Source organism: Balaenoptera ricei, chromosome 11, assembly GCF_028023285.1.
Source record: "Balaenoptera ricei isolate mBalRic1 chromosome 11, mBalRic1.hap2, whole genome shotgun sequence".
Taxonomy (NCBI): domain Eukaryota; kingdom Metazoa; phylum Chordata; class Mammalia; order Artiodactyla; family Balaenopteridae; genus Balaenoptera; species Balaenoptera ricei.
The window spans coordinates 14241186-14266706 of NC_082649.1; the positions used below are offsets into that span (position 1 = coordinate 14241186).

Genomic DNA, 25521 nt, shown 5'->3' on the forward strand with positions numbered 1-25521 from the left:
AAGATTGCACAGCTAATAAGCAACAGAACTGGGTTTTGAACTCAGATCAGAGCTAATTGTCTGGGGTAGGAAATAAACTTAGTAATAAATTATACTCTTACCTCCGATGTTTTCCTCAGAATTAGTACTCTGTTAAAGAGTAGATTTAAAAAAAAAATACTGTTCTTTGCTGATATAAAATTCTCAAATTCATTATTTTTTCAAAGCTGAATACTTTTCTTCATAGAGTCCTGACACAGAGTCCCTGAAATATGTTAACTTGAAAAGCCAATGGAAAATGGACTCCTAAAAAAAAACCCTTTTACACAAAGGCAGACCATGGGTGGGTAAGACCTTTTCCACAGAGTGAAAACTGACATACTCCAAAGGATTAGAACTTCTAATGTAACCCTAGAACTTCTCGGGGTGGGGGGGGGGGGGTCGGGGAAGAATAATATGGTGATCTTTTTTGAGGGAGTTTAAAGAAATCTTATACGTAAGGGCTAGAGAAGAAAAGTTCTCTCAGAATTAAAAAATATACATATTTCTCAAACAGTATACATATATTTTTTCTCTATTTAGGCTCTAGGTTTAAAAAAGAAAGGACAAGGTCCTCACCAACCATTTTTAGGGCCCTAACTGAGTGTGTACGAATCTTTTCCAGAGAGAGAAAAACTGGGAAACACACCAATTTTTTAATAAAATCATATCCTAGGGTTTTTGCTAAAAGACACTGAATAAGATGTTTAATTCTTATTTCTACTTGTTGGTCAGCGGTAAGTAGAAACACACATGATCCCAGATGGCTGACACAGGGGGTTCCACGCCAATGCAGAGGTAATGTGACTGAGGCCTTTTTAAACTGCTTTAGCAGCTGCCACGACATAGCAACCCTACTACTCACCAGGCTTTCTCAGTGGCCACAAATCAACATGCAGATATGCAAGAGAGAGCAACTCAAAGCATCCCTCCCCAGGCCTGCCACAGACCAGCCTGGGAAGCCTTGCCTGGAGACTCTGGGTCTGGCCATGCTACACACAAAACTGGTAGAGGTACAGGGACTGAGGTTTCTTTTTCTCCTCTGATCCCAACACAAGTCTGGAAACATTTTTCTCTTAGACATATTTGATAACATTTTCTTTTCGAATTAATTAACCTATTTTAAGCCTTTATCACTATACAACATATTCTTAAAAAGGTCATCCTAATCAGCAAGTCACTCTGACTCTATGATATGGCGTAGGACAGAAGCCAAAGATGATTTGGTCTGTTCTCAAACAACCAATCCACTTTTCAAGAGAGTGTTAACGGTTTCCTTTTTCTCCCTATCTTCTTTCTTCCTCTTGTATGAACTGTTTTAAAACTCAGTAAGCCTAGAGCCTCAGGCCAAGAAACCAAACAGGTAGGTGTTTTAGGACGAGAGAAAGGACCCCCTTTCTTTTGGGCATAGTATCCTCTCTTCTTCCGTAGTTTATTCTCTGCCTGGTATGTAACTACGCAATGAGCTCAACCTTCCTTATCTGTCCCGAGAATGGAAAAGAGAGAGGGTAATGGTGTAGAGGTTGAAGGGAATTTACGTGACCCACAGAATTAGAATTAATTCATATCAAGATGCCCAAGGCACTAAATCAAAGGGAAGCAGATCCTTTGGGGGAAAAAGAGAACCTTTTAATCCCAGATGGAATAAGCTCTATGACTCTTCACCAGCCCCTTAGTTGCTGTTTACTTTAGAGCTGCCATTGACTCTGTGAAAACAGTTAAATGTCTGACTCCTATTCTGAACCCTCAGGAAGAACATATTATGGTCTACGGATACTAGGTTTGCTTTTATTCTTAATTCAAATGAATTGGGTTTTAGATCATTATTTATTCTAGAGATTTGAAAATCCGTTATTCTAGTCTATTACTGGGATAATGCAGATGACTATTTACCCAGAAGTACTATGTCCTGCACTGCTGTGCTGTCAACAGAAATAAAGTCGTTAGTAAGAGTAGCAATAATACTAGTGACACTTTTGTGCTGTTGGATACACGGGGAAAAGAACAGCCACCAGATTTTAACCACTGGAAGGCAATGGAGTTGGGACATGGGGAGGAAAGGGCCATAATTGAAAAGGGAGCATCCCTCCATCAAGAATTCAGAGCACCTCAGGCAGAAAAGGCCAGGCAGAAAACTTCAGCTTCTTCCCCATCAGGTTAGTTAGATTTGGCCAAAGCATGTAGCACAAGCACCAATAAGCAGCACTGCTAAAAACCAGTCAAGCTCCCTCATGCTAAAGCCAATCAGTTAACCTTTATCCCAGTGTTTGTGGAGGAGCTTCGTCTGAAACCACATGAGAGGGAAGAGAATCTTCAAATAGGACCACCAAGGGGATGACCACCAGGCAGACAGGCTTACGATCGGGAAGCCACCTAGCAGCAGAGGTGAAGGGCGTGAACTGTGTCCGGCCACCAGCATTTCAGCATCATAACAGAGCACATCTGTGTGCCCCACAGGGGAGCTCCATTTAGCAGTGGGATTGAGTAAAGCATAAGGAAGGGGAAACATTACTTTTAAATGGATAAAATCAACACTGCAGAGCAAGGCCTGATCTGGAAAACAAATGGATACTCATGTTAACACCATGAGCCAGGCCACTGATGATGAACTGCTTTGGCTAAGAAGATTGGAGAAATTAACAAGTGAGTATTTAGTGAGCACTAAATACTGACTGGTTATTGAGGGGGGTCATATATATATAAATATATATATTTATATATATATGATAAGATGGTAGCAATTGGAGAAAATTAGAAATCTGTGATGTGGGATGATACATGACTAAATGGATACCACCCGGATACGCCACAGAGTTAGAGCATAGAGATGTCTACAATTCTGTAACCTCATCTGAAGAAATAATCTCTCTTCTGATGGGCATTCCTCCACCTGGAGTTTGGAGCTGCACCCTCCTGTCACACCCTGCATCTATTTGGGCTTTCAAAAAACCACTCACAGGAGACTTGTTGCTCAGGCATGTTGTTAAATGACCCATTAATGTGATTCTGATGTCTGAGCATCACTTTGGAATGTCTGTCGAGATTCCTCCTAACTTGGTGAGCAAGTAACAGAGTGGGATGAAGTTTGAGTTCCAACTGTGGTCTTCCCTGTGCTGTGCTCTCAAAAGCCCCAGTAGCTAATGTTAATCCCTAATCTTAATGATGTTCTTTTTCGTTGTTATTCTATACTCTTCAGAGTAATACATTACACTTGTTTTTCCATCTGGCCTTTTCTTCATACTTCATTTTTATAATTAAAAAGAGGGGTCCTTGAAGCTAAAAATCCAGAAATAGAGATAAATAAAAAGGTCAAAATCTTTACTCCTGCAACAGAATCCCCAATTTGATACACCAGAGACCAGACCGACAATTCTCTAGCCATGCTCAAATTCTCCTCAGGTTTATTTAAAGAGTAGAGTGAGAAAGTAAATGCTTAAGGGTCTTACCATTACTATTCAGCGTTTTCATGATAACTTCCATCTGTGCAAATTCATAGTTATAGTCTGGTTCCGAGGAAGCCTCACTGGCTGCATCCAGGTCATGCTCTGCCGGGCCCGTTTCTTTTTCAAAGTCTTTCAACCAGTCTCGCCGTTTCCTCTTAGGTAAATTAATTCTGTGGGGTTTTTCACCGGTAGAGAAAATCAACGTGTTTTACACTCAGATAAGAGAAGAGGTGTACGGGTGAACATACTAGTGAACACAAGCTGTTACCTGAAGAAGTGGTTATTTCCCCACAGGATTCTGTCCCCGTGCCACAGCTGGGTGGTGCTGCACACGAGGGTGCCGTTTACACAGGACCTGAAGGAACACCAGGGGGGCTACATCAGCTGGATGGTAAAGAGCATAAAACCTAGACCCAGGAGCCAAACAGATAACTGGGGGAACTTTCTCCTAATAGGCATATTCGACTAATACTTAAAGAAGGAAAAACAGAATTGTAAACACTATCAAAATACACTATCTAGGCAAAAATGATCAAGGGATGCTGATATCCCTCAAAGACAGACAACTGGACATGACGCGCTCCTGATGGAGATGGGCAACGATGCCTATGGAACATTCTTGTCCATATTTGAGTTGAACCTGATCAAGCCTTTATATCTAAAACCAATTTAGGAAATAGAGAGGGCAGCGGAAGATGTTAAATGACGCCATGGGATGCAATGAGCAAAATGTTGACTATGGGAAGCAACTAGGTGTCTGCAGCAAATAAAATGCAAGGAAAAAAAAAGTGGGGGAGCAAAGGAGGGGGACCCATGGGCTAAAAGAGTCCCAAGGGACATAACAATCAATGACAATGGTTAAATCTTATTTGGATCCTGATTTCAAGAAACAACTGAAAAAGAACCTTTATAAGACAACTGGGGAAATTTGAACACTGCCTCAATGTATGATTAGTAAGGAATTATTGTTTATTATTTTAGGTGTGATGGTACGGAAGCTGTGTTTAAGGATACTGGTCTTTTAGAGATACAAGTGGAGATATTTACGGATGCAAAGTTACAATATCTGGAATATGTTTAAAATAACCCAGAGGGGAGGGAGGAGGTGATGTGGAGGACATATAAATAAAAATAAAACTGTCTATGAGGTGTCATTTTTGAAGCTGGATGATGGCTGTATGGAGGCTCGTTATACCATTCTTTCTATTTTTATGTTTGAAATTTCCCATAATAAAAACTCAGAGAAAACATAAAAAGAATACCAGGTTTAAATCCTAAACAGCTACCAGCCAAATGGTAAAATCAATCAAGGGGAGGGGGGTGAGGGGATGGGTGAAAAAGGTTAAGAGGGATTAAGAGGTACAAACTTCCAGTTATAGCGACATATAGTAACTACAGTGGTGATCATTATGTAATATCAATATGCTGTATACCTGAAACTAATACTGTAAGTCAATTACACTTCAATAAAAACAAACAAACAATTAGAGGTGGGGAAGAAAACTCTGATAGTCTTTGTTGTACTGTATATATTATACCATAATGATGTACATTGTGTCTGTGGGTTTATATTGGTCTATGTATCCTGGACTTGCCTGAAACAAATCTTGAAGAAGCAACTGCCCAGTGGACATTTGCAGGTGGTCTTTCAACAGTGCAGCTTTCCTCACATCGTAACTTTGCTACAGCTTACTGGCTATCAAGGGGCTGTGAAGTCAGTAGCCTAAATAAGTCACTATAGAAGATTTTGTAGGATTTCCTGCTTATTAGAAGATCTCAACAACCGATCCTTTGATACAGTTAAAGCATTGTCACTGTGAGTTTTTTTAGGGGGAAAGGAAAAGTCCTCCAGAAATTTTAGCGTGGACAATTTTAGTCTTCTCATAAATGTTTCCTTTACCTAAAAAAGGGATTTTGCTGGCATTTAAAAACAATACTCCCTAACATCATACAGAAAAATGAAGTCAAAATGGATTAAAGACCTAAATGTCAGGCCAGACACTATAAAACTCTTAGAGGAAAACACAGGCAGAACACTCTATGACATAAATCACAGCAAGATCCTTTTTGACCCACCTCTTAGAGAAATGGAAATAAAAACAAACAAATGGGACCTAATGAAACTTAAAAGCTTTTGCACAGCAAAGGAAAACATAAACAAGACAAAAAGACAGCCCTCAGAATTGGAGAAAATATTTGCAAATGAAGCAACTGACAAAGAATTAATCTCCAAAATTTACAAGCAGCTCATGCAGCTCAATATCAAAAAAACGAACAACCCAATCCAAAACATGGGCAGAAGACCTAAATAGACATTTCTCCAAAGAAGATATACAGATTGACAACAAACACATGAAAGGATGCTCAACATCACTAATCATTAGAGAAATGCAAATCAAAACTATAATGAGGTAGCACCTCACACCAGTCAGAATGTCCATCATCAAAAAATCTACAAACAATAAATGCTGGAGAGGGTGTGGAGAAAAGGGAACCCTCTTGCACTGTTGGTGGGAACGTAAATTGATACAGCCACTATGGAGAACAGTATGGAGGTTCCTTAAAAAACTAAAAATAGAACTACCATATGACCCAGCAATCTCATTACTGGGCATATACCCTGAGAAAACCATAATTCAAAAAGAGTCATGTACCACAATGTTCACTGCAGCTCTATTTACAATAGCCAGGACATGGAAGCCACCTAAGCGTCCATCGACAGATGAATGGATAAAGAAGATGTGGCACATATATACAATGGAATATTACTCAGCCATAAAAAGAAACGAAATTGAGCTATTTGTAGTGAGGTGGATAGACCTAGAGACTATCATACAGAGTGAAGTTAAGTCCGAAAGAGAAAAACAAATACCATATGCTAACACATATATATGGAATCTAAAAAAAAAAAAAAAGTTTCTGAAGAACCTAGGGGCAGGACAGGAATAAAGACGCAGACGTAGAGAATGGACTTGAGGACACATGGAGGGGGAAGGGTAAACTGGGAAGAAGTGAGAGAGTGGCATGGACATATATACACTACCAAATGTAAAATAGATAGCTAGTGGGAAGCAGCTGCATAGCACAGGGAGATCAGCTCGGTGCTTTGTGACCACCTAGAGGGGTGGGATAGGGAGGGTGGGAGGGAGACGCAAGAGGGAGGAGATATGGGTATATATGTATACGTATAGCTGATTCACTTTTTTTGTACAGCAGAAACTAACACACCATTGTAAAGCAAATATACTCCAATAAAGATGTTAAAAAAAATTTAAAAATAAAAACAAAACAATAAAAGCAAAACAAAACATTAGGGGGATAGTTAATCAATTAATTAAAGTTTAATTTGCTATAAGGGCTGTGAAGTGAAGTTTGATGGAGAAAAATAATGAGTATTATTTTGAGTTTTAATTTTTCCATACGTTACTTTTCTCATATACTCTCATTATCTGGCTCCTAATCTTTAGGGGGACTCTGAAGCTCAAAGGTATGGAATAAGGAAAATTCACAGATGAAAATAATCACTCTTTTGTAGGAATATTTCAAGTCTGGTGGCTAAGTTTTTATTGATAAAAAATACCCTGGAGACACCATCTTAAATGTTTTTAATCTGTCGTACAGAAACATGGTAAAACTTTGGTGTGTATGTCTTACACTAACATGCTCCCTTTATTCTTCAAAATGACTCTCAACATTGTGACTCAAGTTTCAAAAGTCTGTTTCCCATCTATTTGGAAATATGAACTGATTTATTCATCTGCAAAAATGGAAAATGAGATCAGAATATATATGTACATGTGTGTCTATTGTGAAAATTAATAAAAGGAAACCTCAACTAAAATTGGAGTCAAGAGGCCTGAAAAGGGAACTCTCATACCTCAACACTCATCGTCAATTATCCCAAAAAGGAAGATGTCAGTTACCCCAACAGGAAGAGACCTACCTTGCACCCCCAACAGGAAGTGCAACTAATTTACTACCCCAGCAGGAGGAAGGAAGACTTCCCCTGTGCCCAGCAACAAGCCCAGCCAATTAAAAAACACCACAGCTCAGTTAATGAGAAACTGTTGTCACCTGAACTTTTACTTTCCTCCAATGAACTTTCATTTTTGTTCCTTGCTGATGACTTCCTTTCCTTGTCCCACCTTCCTTACTATAAAAGCCTTCCATGTTGTGTAACCCCTCACGTTGCCTGATGAGAGGCTGCCCAATTCACAAATCATTTAATACAATTACATCTTCAAATTTACTCAAAATTTGTTAACACTATACATATATACATATGTACATACATACATACTTTTGCCAAAAAGATGAGCTTTTAAAAGAAGTTTTATAGAATACTTATCTCTTCTACCTAAAAAACAGACATTCAACAGTCAGTTTTTAAGAAATATATTTCCCCATTGTTTATTAAGGCATCTAAAAAGCTCTCCGGAAATTCTAGGCATAGCAGTATGATCAAGAGTAGAAATGTGTCACTCAATGTTATTATTTTAAACTCTGAATTATAATTTTAAAAATTCAGTTCCTCATTCTCACTGGCCATATGTTAATTCTCAAGAGCACCATCTCAATAGTGGCTACCAAAATGGTCTTAGCAGATTTAGAATCTTTCTACTATCTCACAAAGTTTTATTGAGCAGTGTTATTCTAAAATAAAACTAAAAGTAGTTCCAGAGCAAATCAGAGAGAAATATAATAAGCTTCATCTCTCTTACTTATTGATTACTTTTGTGATCATCTGTATCTTTAGAGGACTCCTATCTAGGTGCTTACACACACACACACACACACACACACACACATACACACATACCCCTGAACATACATATGAACATATCACTTTGCCGTTTATAGTACACTCTTATTAGAAGAATATAAAAAAGAAAAAGTTATGGAAACTGCCTGGTTTGGTAACATACCCAAGCCAAGAAATTAGCATTAAAAAGTCAATTCTGCTTGAACACATGCCTGGGGTACTTGGAAGAAGCAAATATAAAATCTCTTTGCAGGAATTTATGTAGCCTCACCCAAGCCACAAGACTCCTACAGATCAACCACTGAAGAGGAGCACATCTAAAAAATCATGAACTGCTTTAGGAAGCAAAGTTATCAGCAGATACAACAAATAGTTGGATTGAAGCCCCAGCAACTTCAGAGAACAGAATTTCCAAATAAAGGCAATAAAATAAGTAAAACTAAAATTATTAAAGCATACAATTGAGTAAAAACAAGCCTCTACCAATAGAGACCAGGCATATCTAAAACAGGACTTCCTAAACTTCTACAAATGAAAAACAGAGACACTGAAATTAAAACTCAGTAGAATGTGGTTAAGCAGCAGGTGAAACATGACAAGATAGAACCGGTGGACTTGAGGACAGATCTGAGGAAATACTGACTATCCCTTCATGCCATGTCCCTCTCTTGCTGTGTCTCCAATCCCATTTCCATCTTCACAACCAAGATTCAGCCTGCTTCCTCACCTCCCATTCTTCTTTGCATTTTTTCCTTCCATACCCACAAGTGCATGGTACTTAAACATTCCATGGTTGTTAATGTCTTCCTAACTGCTATGTCCAATAGAAGCTCTTTAGCTTCTACTCTGACCTCTTCCTTAAATGTTCTCTTCCCTTGGATTCCATCACTGTATCCTGCTGTTGCCTCTGTGCCTCTCTGACTCCCTTGTCTCACCCTACTTCACGGATTATCTTCAGACCATCCCATAAACATTGGTTTAACCCTTCCACTATTCACTCTAGATCCACTTTCAAGACAGGCAACACTGATTATGCCCAGTCTGTATCTTTAGGGTAGTTCTACTGCCCTAAATCCAATGTGCAACTGGAAATCTTCACATTGATATCCCAAGGACACCTCAAACTCAAAGTATCCCAAAGTGAACTCATTACCACTCGTTGCCTATCATCCTCCAAACCTGTTCTTCCTCTTGCATTTCTTATTTTGATTTAGTAGCTCCACTGTTTATCTCGTCTCCTAAGACAGAAATCTAATATTGCTCACTTCTTTTCTTTTACTAAGTGAGTTCTCATCCTGTCCCCAAGCACATCGCTAAACCTCGCTGACTCTCAATTAACTTTGAAATACATTTTGTTCTTCACTTCTTTTGCTACTGCTGTGTTCCCACAACAATATCGTAATAATATCCTAACAGCTCTCCCTACCTCCAGTCCTGCAAACCCCACACACTTTTATAGTGATCAGAGTTGCAGGTTATAAAGATCACTTTAGAAGGAGCACTCATTTTCCTGTATAATAACAATTGTTTCTATATATTCTCCTCCACCAGGCTTTGAGTTACTATACTTGGGCATTCCCAGCACAGAGCCTAGAGCAAGTATACTGAATGAATGAACCACTGCCCTGAGGTGGGGAAGGACGAAAAGTAGGATAAAAAGACATGGAAGTAAAATCAGGTATGCGGAAATCTACCGAATAAAATCATTTTCAGATGTAGTGTTAAAAGAGAATATGATCAAATTATCATGTTGTGTGTGTGTGTATACACACACATATTTTGTCAATTAAAAAAAAAAGTATGAAAAAAAAAAAATTCAGAGCTGCTAATAGGGGGATACAGCATATAGCTAAATTCTATTTGAACTTGGAATAAGTAAAAATTAAGGAATGGTATCATTTTACCATTAAATATCTTAACAGTGTATCACTATAACAGAAGGCCTACAAATTTCATGAATCATGCATGCTATTATTGTTAGTCTCAGTTTTTCATCACTTAGAAATGTACATGGGTGATATTAACAGAATAATTTGAAATGAATGTAGTTTTCTTCATAAAAATGTGTGTTCTGAATTATGTGAGTTAAGGAATACTGTTTTAGGACTTCATTTTACACATGATTATAAAATAATTCAAGACATCATTTAGAAGTTGAAAAGTAAGTATATTATCCTGTCAATTCTCAGATTTTTACATATTATAGCCTAGTTTAGGAATTTTTCATATAATGGAGTTATCTGATTAACTGCTTTTCATACAATGCGTTACACTGGGTAATAACAAATAACTTTATTCAATATTTATGTGTGTCAGGCACTGAGCCAAGTGATTTATATGTTTTGTCTACTATAAGCCTCATTTATCATATGAGGGAATTGAAGATAAGATAAAAGAAGTATCTTATCTAAGATCACCCAGCCAGTCAAGGCAGAATCAGCCACCCTGAAGCAGGTGCTCAAAATCTTGCTTACACAGCTCTCTACAAGCAGAAAGCAAAAGCCAGTGCAGCCTTAACTCTGATATAACTAAGCAAACAGACAGAAAGGGTCAGTCTACTCCTGAAAATAAGGCACTTGAGCTATGTTAAGGAGCTGCTTCTTACCTTTAAGGGACATTTCTTACCTTGCATTTTCTTTTGGAGTGAGGGTGACCTCTCCATCAGAAGCAATATCAATCTCACAGTGCTCAGGCTGAATTCCTATCCCAAAGAGCTGGATGTCCTGAGAGGTATCTGCACCTACCCTGGTATGGTCCTGGCAACAGATCATTAAAGAAAGAAAAACCTACCCTTACAAGTAACTCAGCAAAAGTTTATCACAATCAATTCGAATAACCCAACCGCACATGCATGACAACATTAGATGAATCAGATGGAAGATGTGAGATCTGGCACATTGTAGGTCAGAAGCTTACCTTAATACACTAAAGGTAAAGTATGTTTAAACACTATAAAGAAAAAACAAACAAACCCTGATCAACAGTGATTAGCTATTATTTTAGAACATAAAGAAGTCAGACTTGATAGTAGAATACCTTGAGCTCCGGTTTTAACTTGACGACTTACTATCTATGTGACTGTGGGCAAGGTATTTCACTCTCTGAGCCTCAGTTTCTTTTTCTTTTTTTTTGTACAACCAGAACAACATTATTACTATGATCTAATGAGCAGGATTCTTTCACAAGGATCACCTGAGTTAACGGTGAAAGTGCTTTGAGAACAGCTCTATAAATTCAAGAACCATTGAAAATAGTTTCATGGAAAGTCACATTTTCAAATATGTAACTTTTTTTTTTTAAACTTCTTTTTTTTAAAAATTTATTTATTATTTATTTATTTATGTCTGTGTTGGTCTTCGTTTCTGTGCGAGGGCTTTCTCTAGTTGCGGCAAGTGGGGGCCACTCTTCATCGCGGTGCGCGGGCCTCTCATTATCGCGGCCTCTCTTTGTTGCGGAGCACAAAGAGTGGCCCCCGCTTGCCGCAACTAGAGAAAGCCCTCGCACAGAAACGAAGACCCAACACAGCCATACATACATAAAAAGAATGTAAGCAGACAAGAATAGCATTAAAAAAATAAAAAAAATAAAATGATTAAAAAAATAGTTGAGTTTCTAATACCAAATCACAGAGTACTGAAGCCTGTGGATTATACAATGTACAGATTAGCATGATTTTTAAGTACCTCAAACCTCAGTCATGTGAGGACTGTGACCCCTGGTGACTCTGCCCACCGCTCATCCTCTTTGTTCTATTGCTCTAAAAATCATGCAGCCACTATGATAATAATACTTCCCTATTCAACAGAGAAACGGCAAGACTTGGTCTTTCAAAATTAAGATTTCAGAAACAATTCCTAAATGAATAGATCTTAAGTCCACTAGTGGACTCTCAATAAGTCAGGGGCTATTTGTGTCATATTTATTTCTGGAAAAAGTAGAATAAAAAGGATGATAGAAGACTGAGGTTCCTTTCTTCACTTCTAGCTTATTCTCCACTGCCTTCTGTATATTCACGAGGCAGCTCAGAATCCTTAACGAAGCAGTCTGAGAACTGCTGCAGTGAGCCCTGCAGCCTGGTCAGTGGCATTACCCTGAGGCCGAAGTGCCAAACCCAAAAGGTCACGCCCATCTCCACACTTGAAGGTGATTATAGGACCAAAAGTTATGTCCTGAGCATACAGGCTTAGGAGGGGTGGATATGGAAGAACCCTAGCTGTCTAATCTTCCACAAGAGTCTGCTTTAGGCTTGTGCTGATCTCGAGATCCCTTTAGAATTACCCAGAAGCATAATGGTGACTCTCCAGAGCTTCTCCAAATCCTGTCGCCATAGCCAGGGATCACTCTGAGACCCTCCATTGCTCACTCTGATGGAAATCAGCCCAACTGCACAGCCCCAGTAGAATGCAAAAGAGCTGGTTTTCACTCTCAACGGTAACTTGACTGAACTACCAATCCTCTTACTTTTAATGAGAGCTAAGCTGGATACAAAAAGCAAAATCATGGGGACAGGCACCCAGACTCAAGTGGGAATCGTACGTGAAGAAATCAGGATTGCAACTATCTATTAACATGCTCTCTTACCTTTAAATAATAAACCAGAAGTTCGTTGAGAGCAGGGTCTGCATTCAGGTTGACTAAGTAGCACTTGTCATCCCCCACCTTGATACCAGACGTCTCCAGGGAAATCCCCATACTTTCAAGTTGTCGTTGCCTCTCCTGTGCACAGACACAGACAAAAGCAGGGAAGCTCTATTTGTTGCTCTAGTCATGAGATGTATCCGTGGAAAGCTTAAGTCACTATTTCTGGGGACGAGGCCAGTGAAATTACACATTCTACTCAGCTCAACCGAGTTTACTGAGATCCTAAAATGCATGACATCTTGTGTCAGTGTTTTAGGGGCACCAAGGGTGAACCAGGCATCATCCTGCCCTTAAGGGCTTCCCGTCCAGTAGAGGTGATAAGACCACACAACTAGAAGTAAAAGAGGAGAGAGCCCTGTGCCATTGGAGAGGAACAATGTGCTGCGGGGCTTCAAAGGAGGGAAATCATTATGGGTTAAGAGTCCACGAAAGGCTTCAGGAAGAGAATGTGTTTGAGATGGTTCTTGAAGCACAAGAAGAATTTCAGTAGGAAGAAATGGGGGAGCAGCAAGGGCAGAGTGTTCTAGGGGAAGGGCAGAGGAAAGCACAGTAAAGACTCTGGGCGCACTGGATGATTTCAGGTGGGAAAGTCAATGTGGGAAAGCAGTGGGAGATGGGGCTGGAAGAGCAGGCTGGGTCCCTTTTGCAGAGGGCCTCAAATTCATTCAAGTTATCCAAGAAATATTTATGTGTTAGGTACAGATCTAGGGCTGGGCATATAAAAGCAAACAAAACAAAGCTACTTCTTTCATGAAAACTTATATTCTAATGGAAGGAGAGAGGCCATGACAAAACAGACAAGTAACATACAGAATTTCCAAAGGTGATATGAGCCATGAAGAAAAATAAAGCAATGTAGGAGTTATAGAAAGTTAGGTATATGTTTGTGATATCTACAAGACACATACAAGCAGCAGGCTGGACTAGGTTCCAGTTACTGATTTCGAGCTACCTGATTGGGATGGTCCAATACTTACAAGTGGTCAATGAGATTAAACTGTTCATGAAATGCATAGTTTAGAGGTTCATCTCTCTCTCATACACACACACTCACATGATTAGTCCTTGCTTTTTGTTTTCTCAAGTAAAGTTCATAACAGCATTTGCTAACAAGCTGAAGAATCAAGCACACTGAAAAAACTACTGGTGTGCTGCATGTTGTGAATTCTCTGCCAATCAGGTAGCTGCATGCTTTGCCAGGTGATCTAAAACCACAGAACAGGTTTCTGGTTAAATGTGAAAAGCAGAACATATTAAAGATGTTTCCTGAACCATGCCTGTACAAATTCAGTGCTTTGCAACACTTCTAGCAAATACAGGGACCAAACGGTAGTTAATAAAAAACAATGAAGTCAGTGTCTAAAACGGATCTTTGCAGGCTCTAGTTCAGCAGAAAGAGGTCCTTAAAGGACTTTTTGAGGATGACAAGTGGCTGTACAGAAAAGACAGCAAATGAAAAAGAATCACTGTAGCACAGGGAAATATATTCAATATCCTGTGATAAACCACAATGGAAAAGAATATATATATATATATATAAAAAAGAATGTCTACATGTGTATAACTGAGTCACTTCGCTGTACAGCAGAGATTGGCACAGCATTGTAAATCACCTCTACTTCAATTAAAAAATAAAATTAAAAAAAAAAAAAAGAATCACAATATTTTAGGCCCAAGTTATCAAGCTACCTGTGCAATTTCTTCTGTTTTCCTCAGCTTCTCTTCCCAAGTCACTGTTAGTTCTCTTATCAGCTTTTCAGACTCTTCGAGCTTCTCTTTCAGTTCGGGGGCCTTCATAGCCTTTAAAATGAAAGCAGAGAAATCTGATTTTCTAATTTTTTCCACCATTGTGTACAAGACAATCCCTTATTGTCCTTCTTAAGCGGTTATCAACTGTCTGTTGGAAGCAATTAAGCCACACACTGTCAGGGGGTTTTAGACCTTTATTAATCAAATGAAGTGAAAGAGTAAATGGCTGCTACTCTTTGAGGGAGAAAGAGAAATTCCAGTGCCCTGAATTAAATTGATACAAATCATCCCAGAGTAATTTTATCCATCGTACTTAAATTTCACATTTAAAGATCTAAAAGATGCTAAAGTTCATCTTCAAAATAGAAAAGTATGAGAACAAGTTACTTAAGTAGACTTCTTTTTCAATAAGACAGAGATCAACACACATCACTAATAAACACATTCCAGTTATATTAACCTACCAGGAAAGGTGGCAATTCTTCTCATTTATTTTAAAATTTGAGTCTGGGCCATTTGAACTACTTTTCTTATTGATGGTAATAAACTTAGCATATTTATTACTCAGGTGGAAATAGGACTTCTGGTTTAAAAGGCAGTAATTTCCCTCTGTGTTTGCTCAGTGAGAATAATTAAGGGGTCTAAATATAGCTATATGCAGCTTAAGAAATTTGGGAGGCCTTTACTTGGCCACATATGCTTTTTTGACACCCTATAGTAACATGAGCCTCTGCAGAGTATAACCCTATGACCAAGAAAGATGGCAGAGCTCAGACAGGAAGCTGAAGCGGCAATGATGTGGAGGCCGGCTGAGGATGCTTGAGTCTCACTCTGTTAACAGAGCCTGGGAGTGACATTTAGTGCTGGGTCCAAGGGTGAACCCAGCACAAGAAGCACAAGGGTCCATTTTCACACATGAAAATTCTACGTGAACCTGCTGTGGTTCCTCTGCTCTACCCTTTGGCCAGGCATTGTTCTAGCTACCCGGCCTAGATTATAAGGTCACAGTGGAAATGCAGATTCACAGAAAAGAGGGAGGATGGAGATGATCCACCTACAGACAAATTCCAGAGCTGTTATACTCTCCTCCTAGGACCATGACTCTCATCAAAGTTCATCAGCATTTTGATTTTTCAGGTGTTCTGCTACCCTTCTTGGCATCGATTTAAAAAAAAATTATGCTCGATGCACTCAATGATGATTATGATGATAATAACAAAAAGAGCAACATTTATCGAGCACTTACCATGGGCAAGTCATTGTGTTAAGTGCCTTCCAGTATCAATGTTGTACTAGGGGTTAGCAATAAAAAAATTAATAAAACACGCCTCTTGCTCTTTAGGAGCCCGTGGCCACGAAGAAGAGAAAGACATGTAAGCAAATAGTTATAATGCAACTCCACGATCACCAATAGATGGAATATTCAGATCCCTGGCTTTGACTTCCTTTTCTTTGTGGGGTCAGAAGAGAGTAGTATGGAGGAATGTGAACTTAGAAGCCTTAGGTACACACCATGTGGAAGCATGTGACTGAAGTGAAGGCACTTGACCTTCATCTCAGTCCTGTTATTATTTCAGTGAGACAGTGCCTCTCTGGCAACAGCTATTTGGAAAGGGTTATGGTTATTAAAGTCTGGGTAAAGCCAAGGAAAGATGGTAACAATGCAAAATGATTTTGTTCCCTGTCAGGAGCTGATATTAAAAAATAAAATAAAAGGAGATTTCTGAATTTTTCCTAATGCTAACTCTTCTTGAACACCTTGTCCTCCACGACTTAATGAGGAGATGATACAGAACTAATTTCTCTGAAAATGGCAAGGCTGCAGCGGGAATGTAATCCACAATGTTAATGTTACAATGTTAATCAAAGCAGCATATTTGGGTCTTGGGATTTCACATTGGAAGAGATCTGGGCTCAAGGGCCAACTGACTGACTGAAGCAAACAGGCAATAGCAGCACCTCTCTTTTAATTGTCTGCTTCCTTGACTGTCAGTTCATGGGAGGGAGCCTTGCATTATACGCCTGTTGTCTTCACAGTGCTTAGCACGGAGAAGATGCCCACCAACTCAGAACTGCTGAACCACATAAGGTGACCCGGAAGTGCAAGCGAGCTCAACCTCGCCTCGCCACTCAGACACCACCAGCCAGGGAGCTTGGATCACGGGGAGCACCGGGCTGACCATACCTCAGCCTGCGAGAGTTGCTCTCTCAGTTTCTCCACTTCCTCCCGCAGTTCCCGGATGACTTTTGCGTTGGGATCCTCATTCACAATGGCATGGTTAACGATCCTTTTGGCTCGATCAGCATATCTCAGTGTGGAGAGGGTCTCTTCGTAGTTGTCCGCTGCTGGGCTAATGGTGGCGATCATAGAGGTCTGGCTGTTGCCCCCCAGATTGTCCTGCAAAATATTTCAAATAAATTCTTAGGAAACGAGGCCCATTCCACGCACAACGCACGAGGGAAGCAGCAAACGTGCACGGATGACCTTCTCGGTGAAGAAAACTCAGTGTGGAAATGGGTTTGTAGTTCACAAATAAGTTTATGACAGATGAAAGGTGGTCTCTCTCTCTAGTCACGTCAGTGCACAATGCCTGTCAAACAGCATTATAATGGAAAAAAGGCAACAGGAATGAGTTTTCATCCTGCATGTTTAGGAATCAGGATAACAGTATTGTCAGGAGTTCGTTGTGTAGTAGTTTGCACACACTTCTCAGCTGTCACCACTGAAACAGCCAATTTCTAGTTGGAAAAGAACACGAGAACAATGAATTACCTTAAGAAGCCAAGTGAGGACTGAATCGCGATAAGGCACAAATTTGTTTTTACCCTTGCCAGCTGCCTGGTCAGCCAGCGATGAGATAACCAACCCCAAGGTTGTAAGTGATCTGCCAAGAGAAAAATAAAAAAAATTAGTTTTATGGAGTATTTATTTTGTTTTCGTAAAATAATAATCCTTCTACGTAATACGTATAAAATTATAAGTCCCTAAAGCTGATATCATCAAGTCCACATTCATTTGTCAAGAAGCTGAGAAAAAGGAAAACAAAAAGTAACCCCATTAATTTAAAAGAATGAATTTAGAATCCCTGTAGAATCTATTCCGTTCAATCACAGCACCTGTGAAACATACATTTCAGAACCTGGAAACATACATTTAAAAGATCGCACTAGAGAATTATAATTTACTTCAAATATTATGTTTAAAGTCTCAACCATTTACTCTTTGAGTCTAACTTGGACCACTCTGGCCTCTGATTTTCCCAGAGTAACAATGTAACTTGCAAAGCACCCTTCCACTACAGTTACAAGGTACATCCTGTTCATCTGCTTAAAGCTGGCAAGCTTATTTCAATGTGGAGTTGCTACAGTTTAACAAAAACAAAGAACTACCCAAGCAGAATCTTGGAAGCCTTCCCAGGCCTACTGAATCAGAACCCGTTAAAGGTATCTCCAGGTGATTCACATGCACATTAAATTTTGAGAAGCCCTGGCTGAACAATACCCAAAGTGATACACACATTCAGGTGCCAGGCCTATGAGTCTCAAAAGTGGTCCTGGGACTGGCAGCACCAGCACATCTTTTTTTTTTTTTTTTTTTTTTTAGAAATTTCATGTAATGTCTGAAACATTTATATTAACAAATTTCCATACATATTTCCATACAAATACAAATATAAGATTTTTAGAAATTTCATGTAATGTCTGAAACATTTATATTAACATATTTCCATACAAATAACCCAATGAAAGTTTAGTATTAGTTGTTTTGTTTTTTTATACTGCAGGTTCTTATTAGGCATCAATTTTATACACATCAGTGTATACATGTCAATCCCGATCGCCCAATTCAGCACACCACCATCCCCACCTCACCGCAGTTTTCCCCCCTTGAGCACCAGCACATCTTGCAGCCTTGTTAGAAATGCACATTCTCAGGCCCCACCACAGACCTACTGAATCAAACATTCATGGTGGGACTCAGGAACCTGAGCTTTCACAAGCCTTCCAGGTGATTCTGATGCAGGTAGAGTTTGAGAACCACTGGTCTAGGCTAATGAGTGCCCCGTGGTGGTTAATACATGTTCTCTGCACTTGAAGAAAAGATCACCATAGAAACAACAGATTTGTGGTATTGAGGGATGAAGGACATCCTTGTATCATAGTTAAGTACCAACTGCTCTTTTAAAAGAAATCAACTGAATTCCAAGTTTAGCAGCCAGAAAAGAGCGGTCTCAGGACATCTCCCGGGACTGCAAGGAAGGTTACATGATATCATAAAGACAAAACCCTTTGTAAATGATTAAAAAATTAAAAGCTACTACGTATTTATAAAAAACAAGGAAGGACACAAATCAGCATGTGACTAGAGCTTAGCAAGTGAAAGACTACACAGCTTTCTTTCTAATGTTAACAATAGATTTCCATTAAATAAGTTGAAAGGAGTAAAAGCGTATTTCCCACCACACAATATAATTCTCCAAAGGTGAGTCACTGGAAAAGTCATTGAAATACAAAGCAATTCCAAGAGGCAAAAATGAGTCAGAATTTTAATAACCAACAGCCATTACTGCCAAGTGACATAAATTATGTGTATCATAATTGACAAATTTAAAAGTTAAACAAATCCATCCCAAGAGAAATGAAAACATATGTCCAAACAAAAACTTGTGTAACAATTTTCATAGCAGCAATATTCACAACAGCCAAAATGTGGAACCAGCCCAAATGTCCACCGAATGATGAAGGGAAGAATAAAATGTGGCATGTCCTTGCAAAGGAGTATTATTCAGCCATATGAGAGGAATGAAGTTCTGATACATGCTACAACATGGATGAACCTTGAAAACTTACAAGAGAAAGAAGACAAACACAAAAAGCCACTGTCCTGGGTTGTATAGTGCCTACTCCCCACCCCCAAATTCATGTCCACCGGAACCTCAGATGTGACCTTATTTGGAAATAAGGTCCTTGCAGATGTAAATAGTTAAGATGAGATCATACTAGCTTAGGGAGGGCTCTGATCCAATGACTGGTGTCCTTAAAATAAAGCCATGAGAAGACACAAAGACACACAGGGGAAAACAACAGATGCAAATGGAGGCAGAGACTGGAGTGATGCATCCACAAGCCAAGGAGTGCCGGCAACCACTAGAAGGTAGGAGAGAGACATGGAAGAGATTTCCCCTCTGAGTCCCCAAGAAGGAACCAACCCTGCTAATCCCTTGATTTTGGACCTCTGGCTTTCAGAACTGTGAGAAAATATATTACTGCTGTTTTAACCCATCCAGTTTGTGGTAATCTGTTATGATAACACTAGGAAACTGATACAGCCATATACTGTTTGATTCCATTTATATATGAAATATCCAGAAGAAGCAAACCTATAGAGATGGCAGTTGTGGTTGCCCAGGGCTGGGGAGGTGGCGGGAAGGGGGAATGATTTGGACACCAGGTTTCTTTTGGGGATGATGAAAATGTTTTAAAATTAGATTGTGGTAATGGTTATACAACTTTATGAATATCATAAAGCTGCCGAATTGTACACTTTAAAAGAAATTTTAAGAAAGAAAAATGGCATGTGATATATATGAAATAGAGGGAAAAAGGAGTTCAATATAAGGCAAAAACACATTTCTGCTTTAGATATAGAATACTGGGCATTTTTCACATTTTGCTACTATTGAAATGAAATTTTCATTTGAAAGCAACTCTTTGGACTATCCCCAATTTTTCATACCCAAATGCAGCAGAAATTACTTTAATTCATACCAACTATAAAGAGCTCAGTGACTCAAGGGTCAATATCGGCAATTCTGAGGTTAACAGTGGTCCTACAGCTCTATAACTTATTCAGTTAGAGAAGCTTATCACTTGTAGAAGCCATGCTCTTTACCTAACGGTGTGCATACATTCAAAACAAGAACTTCATCTGAACCTAATATGGTCCTCTTGGAACAAAGAGAAATAAACTGCCGAATGAGTGGGACTCAGTGATGACTGAGAGGTCACCAGGTTACCCAGCGACGAGGGGTCCATGCCACCCCCCCTTTCTGGGTTCCCCCCTGGAAGCACTGATCCAGGGGCATCTAGGATCCTAAAAACCATTTGAAAGTTCAATGTCTGAAAGCTGAACACCAGGCTTACATATTTTAATGGAAATTTTATTTCCAGGGACCTTAAAAATATAACAAAATAACTAATTATGGACCCTGCTAGCCCTGCTGTTTCAGCCTGGAGACAAACAGGCAGCTCATGGGTGTCAGAACCGGGTGGGAGTTTTTGCCAATTTTAGGGGCTGAAAACGTTACTCCAGGAATCTTTCTCATTCTAGCAAAGCACTGCTCCCTTCCTGAATCTGCTGGAGGTGGAGACAGTGAGGAAGCTCCTAATGGTTAAATCTCTCACCACAAGTTCTTGGGTGGGGGTCAGGAGGAGACGGGGGAGGGGCTGGCTGGGGAGGAAGGAAGACTTAGGCCAGGGGATAACATCTATAAACAGACAGCCAACTATAACAAGGGAGAATCTGGGATCAGAAAGAAAGTAAATAAAACTCAGGAGGATCAAAAATAAAAGTAGCTCGATGAAAAAAAAACTGTCAGATATACATATACGTACAGCTGATTCACTTCACTGTACAGCAGAAACCAGCACAACATTGTAAAGCAACTATACCCCCATTTTAAAAAGTGTCATAATTCAACTTTTTTTTTTTTTTTTTGCTTTTCTATACCTTCCTTAAACCTACCTAGTTTCCCTTGAAACCCCAATCACCAGATTCCTTCCCTTAGGAGTAGATATGATGTGATGTGAGTTATCTATAATGTCTAGGATGGATTTCAAATCTATTTTACCTACGTTTCCTGTGATCTTTTTCTAAGATCGTAAGTGTAGGACTTATTAAACTTTATCAGAGTCAGCTGTGTATGCATTGCTCTTTCTACTTAGACTGTGACCACCATGGCAGCAGAGACTGCTATGCCTGGCTTACAGAAAGCACTCAGTCAATATTTGCCAAGTTACTACGCTGAGTCTAGAACACACTGAAGAACAGAAGACGAACCTCTTTCTATAAAGGACTAATTCAATGACGGTTTGGGTACATTCTGTGGGTGCTAACCCAATATCCATTTTCCCCTTCTTACTTGCTAACGGACACCTGATTTTGCTGGGAAGCATGTACCGAGCTAAAATCTCTACAGAGTCCTCTGCAGCTCGGAGAAGCCATGAAACACAGTTCTGGCCAATGAGATGTAGGGAGATATTCCTGGGAGGGGCTTCCAAGCAGTCTATGGTTCTCCTGATAGAAAAGGTACATAGTCAGCTGACAGAAGCCGGTGGTCATTTCCCCATCTTGTTTGGAACACAGATATGGATACAATGCCTGGAATGGTAGAGCTGTCTTGAGGTCATGAGAACCACATGAACGCATACTAAGGTTAGTACATACAGCTGTGTGTCTGATAGCATTTCTGAGGTGCTGGACCTGCCTCTGACTTCTTGATAAGTGAGAAAGATTAACTCATCACTTGGTTGTCATTGCAGTGGTTTCTGTTGCTTACAGCATAATGCAATCCTTGGCTTTTACAGAATTAGTCAAAAGATGATGAAGTTAGTGGAACTGAGTTTAGCCCTCTTCCCCAGGAAGCCCCCGCTCCTTACAGGAAAGGAGAAATACAAAGTGGCAATTTATGTGGAAAATTATGGGGAAAGGACAGCACCATCACATGAAAGGAGAGGAAAGAAAACAGTTATAGCTACAGTATGGGCTTCATTTCCACTCACCACTGTTTTCCAGTGACTAATGCAAATCATTAAACCCAAATGTTCATCTAATGAGTATCATTCCCAATCTCATTTCCATTTCAATTGCTGTGGTGTAATAAAAAACCATATATGAACATTTCCAAAAAAAACACGTTCTTTTGCACATTTGTTCTGGGGACATTAACATATGTTATACCTAGAATTCTGTCATCAAGTAAGCTCAGGGAATCATGAAGTTATACAGGATTCATGACTGCAGGATTTCTGAGAGCTTTTAGCACTGGGAATCTCCAAAGGAAGGCTTTATAAGTAGCCTTTCCCAAAATTATTTATCCAGGGGTCTTTTTCTCCCCAGAGCCACTTGAGGAACTAGTATTTCACAAGAATGTTTTGGGAAACACTGAAGTAACAATGGCACATGTCCCAAAAGATGTGGCTACTGCATCCTCAGGAGCAAATTTTTCCTCTGTCCCTTGTGGGTCTCTTGTGTTAAATACAGAGACATTTATTCAGATTTCTTTCTTCCATATGTGGACCCTGCAATGCACAAGTGGTAAATTAACAAGGACCCCCACCCGCCCTTGAATAATGGACAGAAGGCAGGCTACTTTTATTCTCCCCTGGTACAAGTTCCTGTTTAGTTCTGCAGGCAAAACCCACTGAAATGAGGTTTCCGAGAGGAAATGAACAAGAGTCATGGAGGGTACTCAAGAAGAAAAAAAGGATTGAGTCACATGAAACATTAGAAACACTGTGCTTATAAGTTATTAAAACAAATTATATGACAGAATCCTAGGAGTAACATATATTAATATCCCTCAAACAAGTGTTCAGTAGAGCCCATTTTTGAAAATGTTTAGTATATACTTTATTATTAACCACAGTAACTGAAATGGAAAGGAGACTGGGGAAGATACTCATTAGATGAATACTGTTGGGATTCAATGGTTGGCCATTGCTGAGAATAAAACAGGACCGTTTTCAATGACATTCCTAGGGGTATTAGAGAGTGTTCCATGATCTAAGTCAGTTCTCAGAGAAGCTGAACCAGCCAGGCTCCAGGGGCAGGGAAAGGCTTCGCCCTTCCGCCCTCAGTAGACGGAGGAGCAGCAGACGGACTCCCGGACGTGTCCCCTGTGAAGATGGTCTGCAGATGACCTGTCCCTCCCCAGCCCTGAACAGGCCTTGGCGGCACAGCCATAGAGTGCCTTAGCTCTCCGCGTGAAGGAATAACGTGTGCTGTAAAGCTCTTAAGAGCTTAAGGAGAGATGAAGCCCCTAAATCCAGAGCCCATTAAGCAGACACTAATGTCTGTGTGAAGTCCCTGGCAGGTCTGCTTAAGAGGATTATTAATGTTCCATATAAAGAAGCCCCAGTAGGAGGCTGAGAAAAAGCTTAGGAAACATGTCAGAGGTTTCTTTAATTTTAGCCCTCCACTGGGCACTGATTTTAAGGCTTAAAAAACCATTTGCAGAACTATCAGGCAGCAGTTTCAATATACTATTTATTTTACTAGTACACACTTACATAGAGCTTACTACGGGTTGGCCTGTTCTAAGCATGCCACAAGTAGTCACTAATTTAATCCTCACAACAGCCTTACTCATAGTGTTTGCTCATCCACATTTTACAGGTGAGGAAACTGAGGCACAGAAAGGTCACACCCCTAGTTTCTGTAACTAAGAAGCTCCCATGTCTCCTCTGGGAAGCCTCCCACAAACCTTCCAGCTGTGTTGTCACCCATGTCCCCACCGCACCCTATGTGTAAGTTTCGATGGCAGTTAATGTATTAATATCACTCCTCCAAAGGTCTCCTTCCCCACTGGACCTTGAACTTCCTGAGGCCAGGGTCTGATCTTACTCACCCCTTTCTTCTTATGCCCAGTCGGTGTTCAACACATATTTGCTAAACGGAACAAAAAAGTGCAGGTCCATTTATCTCTTATTGGATATCCTTGGGGCCACATGTGTTTTGAAATTCAGAATATTTTGGATTTGAGGAAGTTCAGTGCATACACTTACCCATGACCACTGGTGGGATAAGGGACAGCAGCCCATAGTAAAATTCATTAACATTTCTGCAGCTAAACTTATGAACGGCCACACTAAATGAGTAAATAAAGACCATACATGAAGATAAAGACCTCATCAGAGTTCAGGTGACGGTTCACCAACAAGTGAGCTATGAAGAAAATCAGAAAAGCACTTGGTTTTCAGAGCACTTTGGATTTTGGAACTGCAGGTAAAGGACTATGGGCCTCTCTTTCTACGAAGGTCTCTAAGACAGCTGTGCAGACCATGGCATGGTCCTACTGTGAGAAGATGTCCCATTAATTCAGTGACTAAGTACCAGTGACCATGCTGAGAATTTGGAGGACACCTGGTGGAGCCCTGGATCCACAGTGGGCTCCCGGCACATATGCACCAACTCAGGGAGCTGAGAGAGATGTGTGGGGTAAAGAAGAAAGCCCTGGACTAAGGTTCAAGGGAAAGGGTTCAGAGGCGGCTCCACTCCCTTCGAGCCAGCTATTTTGGGAAAAGCACAAGACCAACTTGGCAGACATCCACAGGCTGGTAAATGTGTCCTAAAAAAACATGCTTCAATGCTGGGTGATGTAGCACTTCTCAACATTACCTGCTCAAGAAAATCCCCCCACCTTCTTTTGCTTTTTTGGATAAAGTTAACTTACTGTATCTTAACTTATGTGCTCCTCGAGGGCAGCAATCATGCTGTAACAAATAACCACAGACACAGTGGCCTAAAACAACACAACTGTATCATCTTACAGTTCTGGAAGCCAGAAGTCCAGAACGTGCTTCCCTGAGCTAAAACCAAGGGGCCGACAGTGCTACGTGCCTTCTGGAGGCTCGAGGGGACAACCGTTTCCTCGCCTTTTCCAGCTTCTACAGGTGCCCACGTCTCTCAGCTCATGGCCCCTTCCTCCATCCTCATGCGAGCAATGGACCGTGAGGTCTTTCTCACCCATGTCACCCTGACGCTGGCTCTGCCACTTCCTTCTTTCACTTACAAGGAGCTTTCTGATTACATTAGATCCACCCGAATAATCTTCTCATCTCAAAATCTTTAACTTAATCACATCTGCAAAATCCCTTTGTGAGGTAAAATATGCACATGTTTTGGGA

General features: G+C 40.1%; 1 protein-coding gene across 1 annotated transcript in view; it reads right to left on the reverse strand.

The window, feature by feature from the left end:
* Nucleotides 1-25521, reverse strand: part of KIF13A (kinesin family member 13A) — a 215474-nt gene that overhangs the window by 40656 nt on the left and 149297 nt on the right. Inside the window, 7 exon segments of the mRNA XM_059938003.1 lie at nucleotides 3465-3631; nucleotides 3730-3816; nucleotides 10849-10979; nucleotides 12805-12939; nucleotides 14554-14664; nucleotides 16799-17011; nucleotides 17387-17498. Coding sequence (XP_059793986.1) covers nucleotides 3465-3631; nucleotides 3730-3816; nucleotides 10849-10979; nucleotides 12805-12939; nucleotides 14554-14664; nucleotides 16799-17011; nucleotides 17387-17498 — 956 coding nt within the window.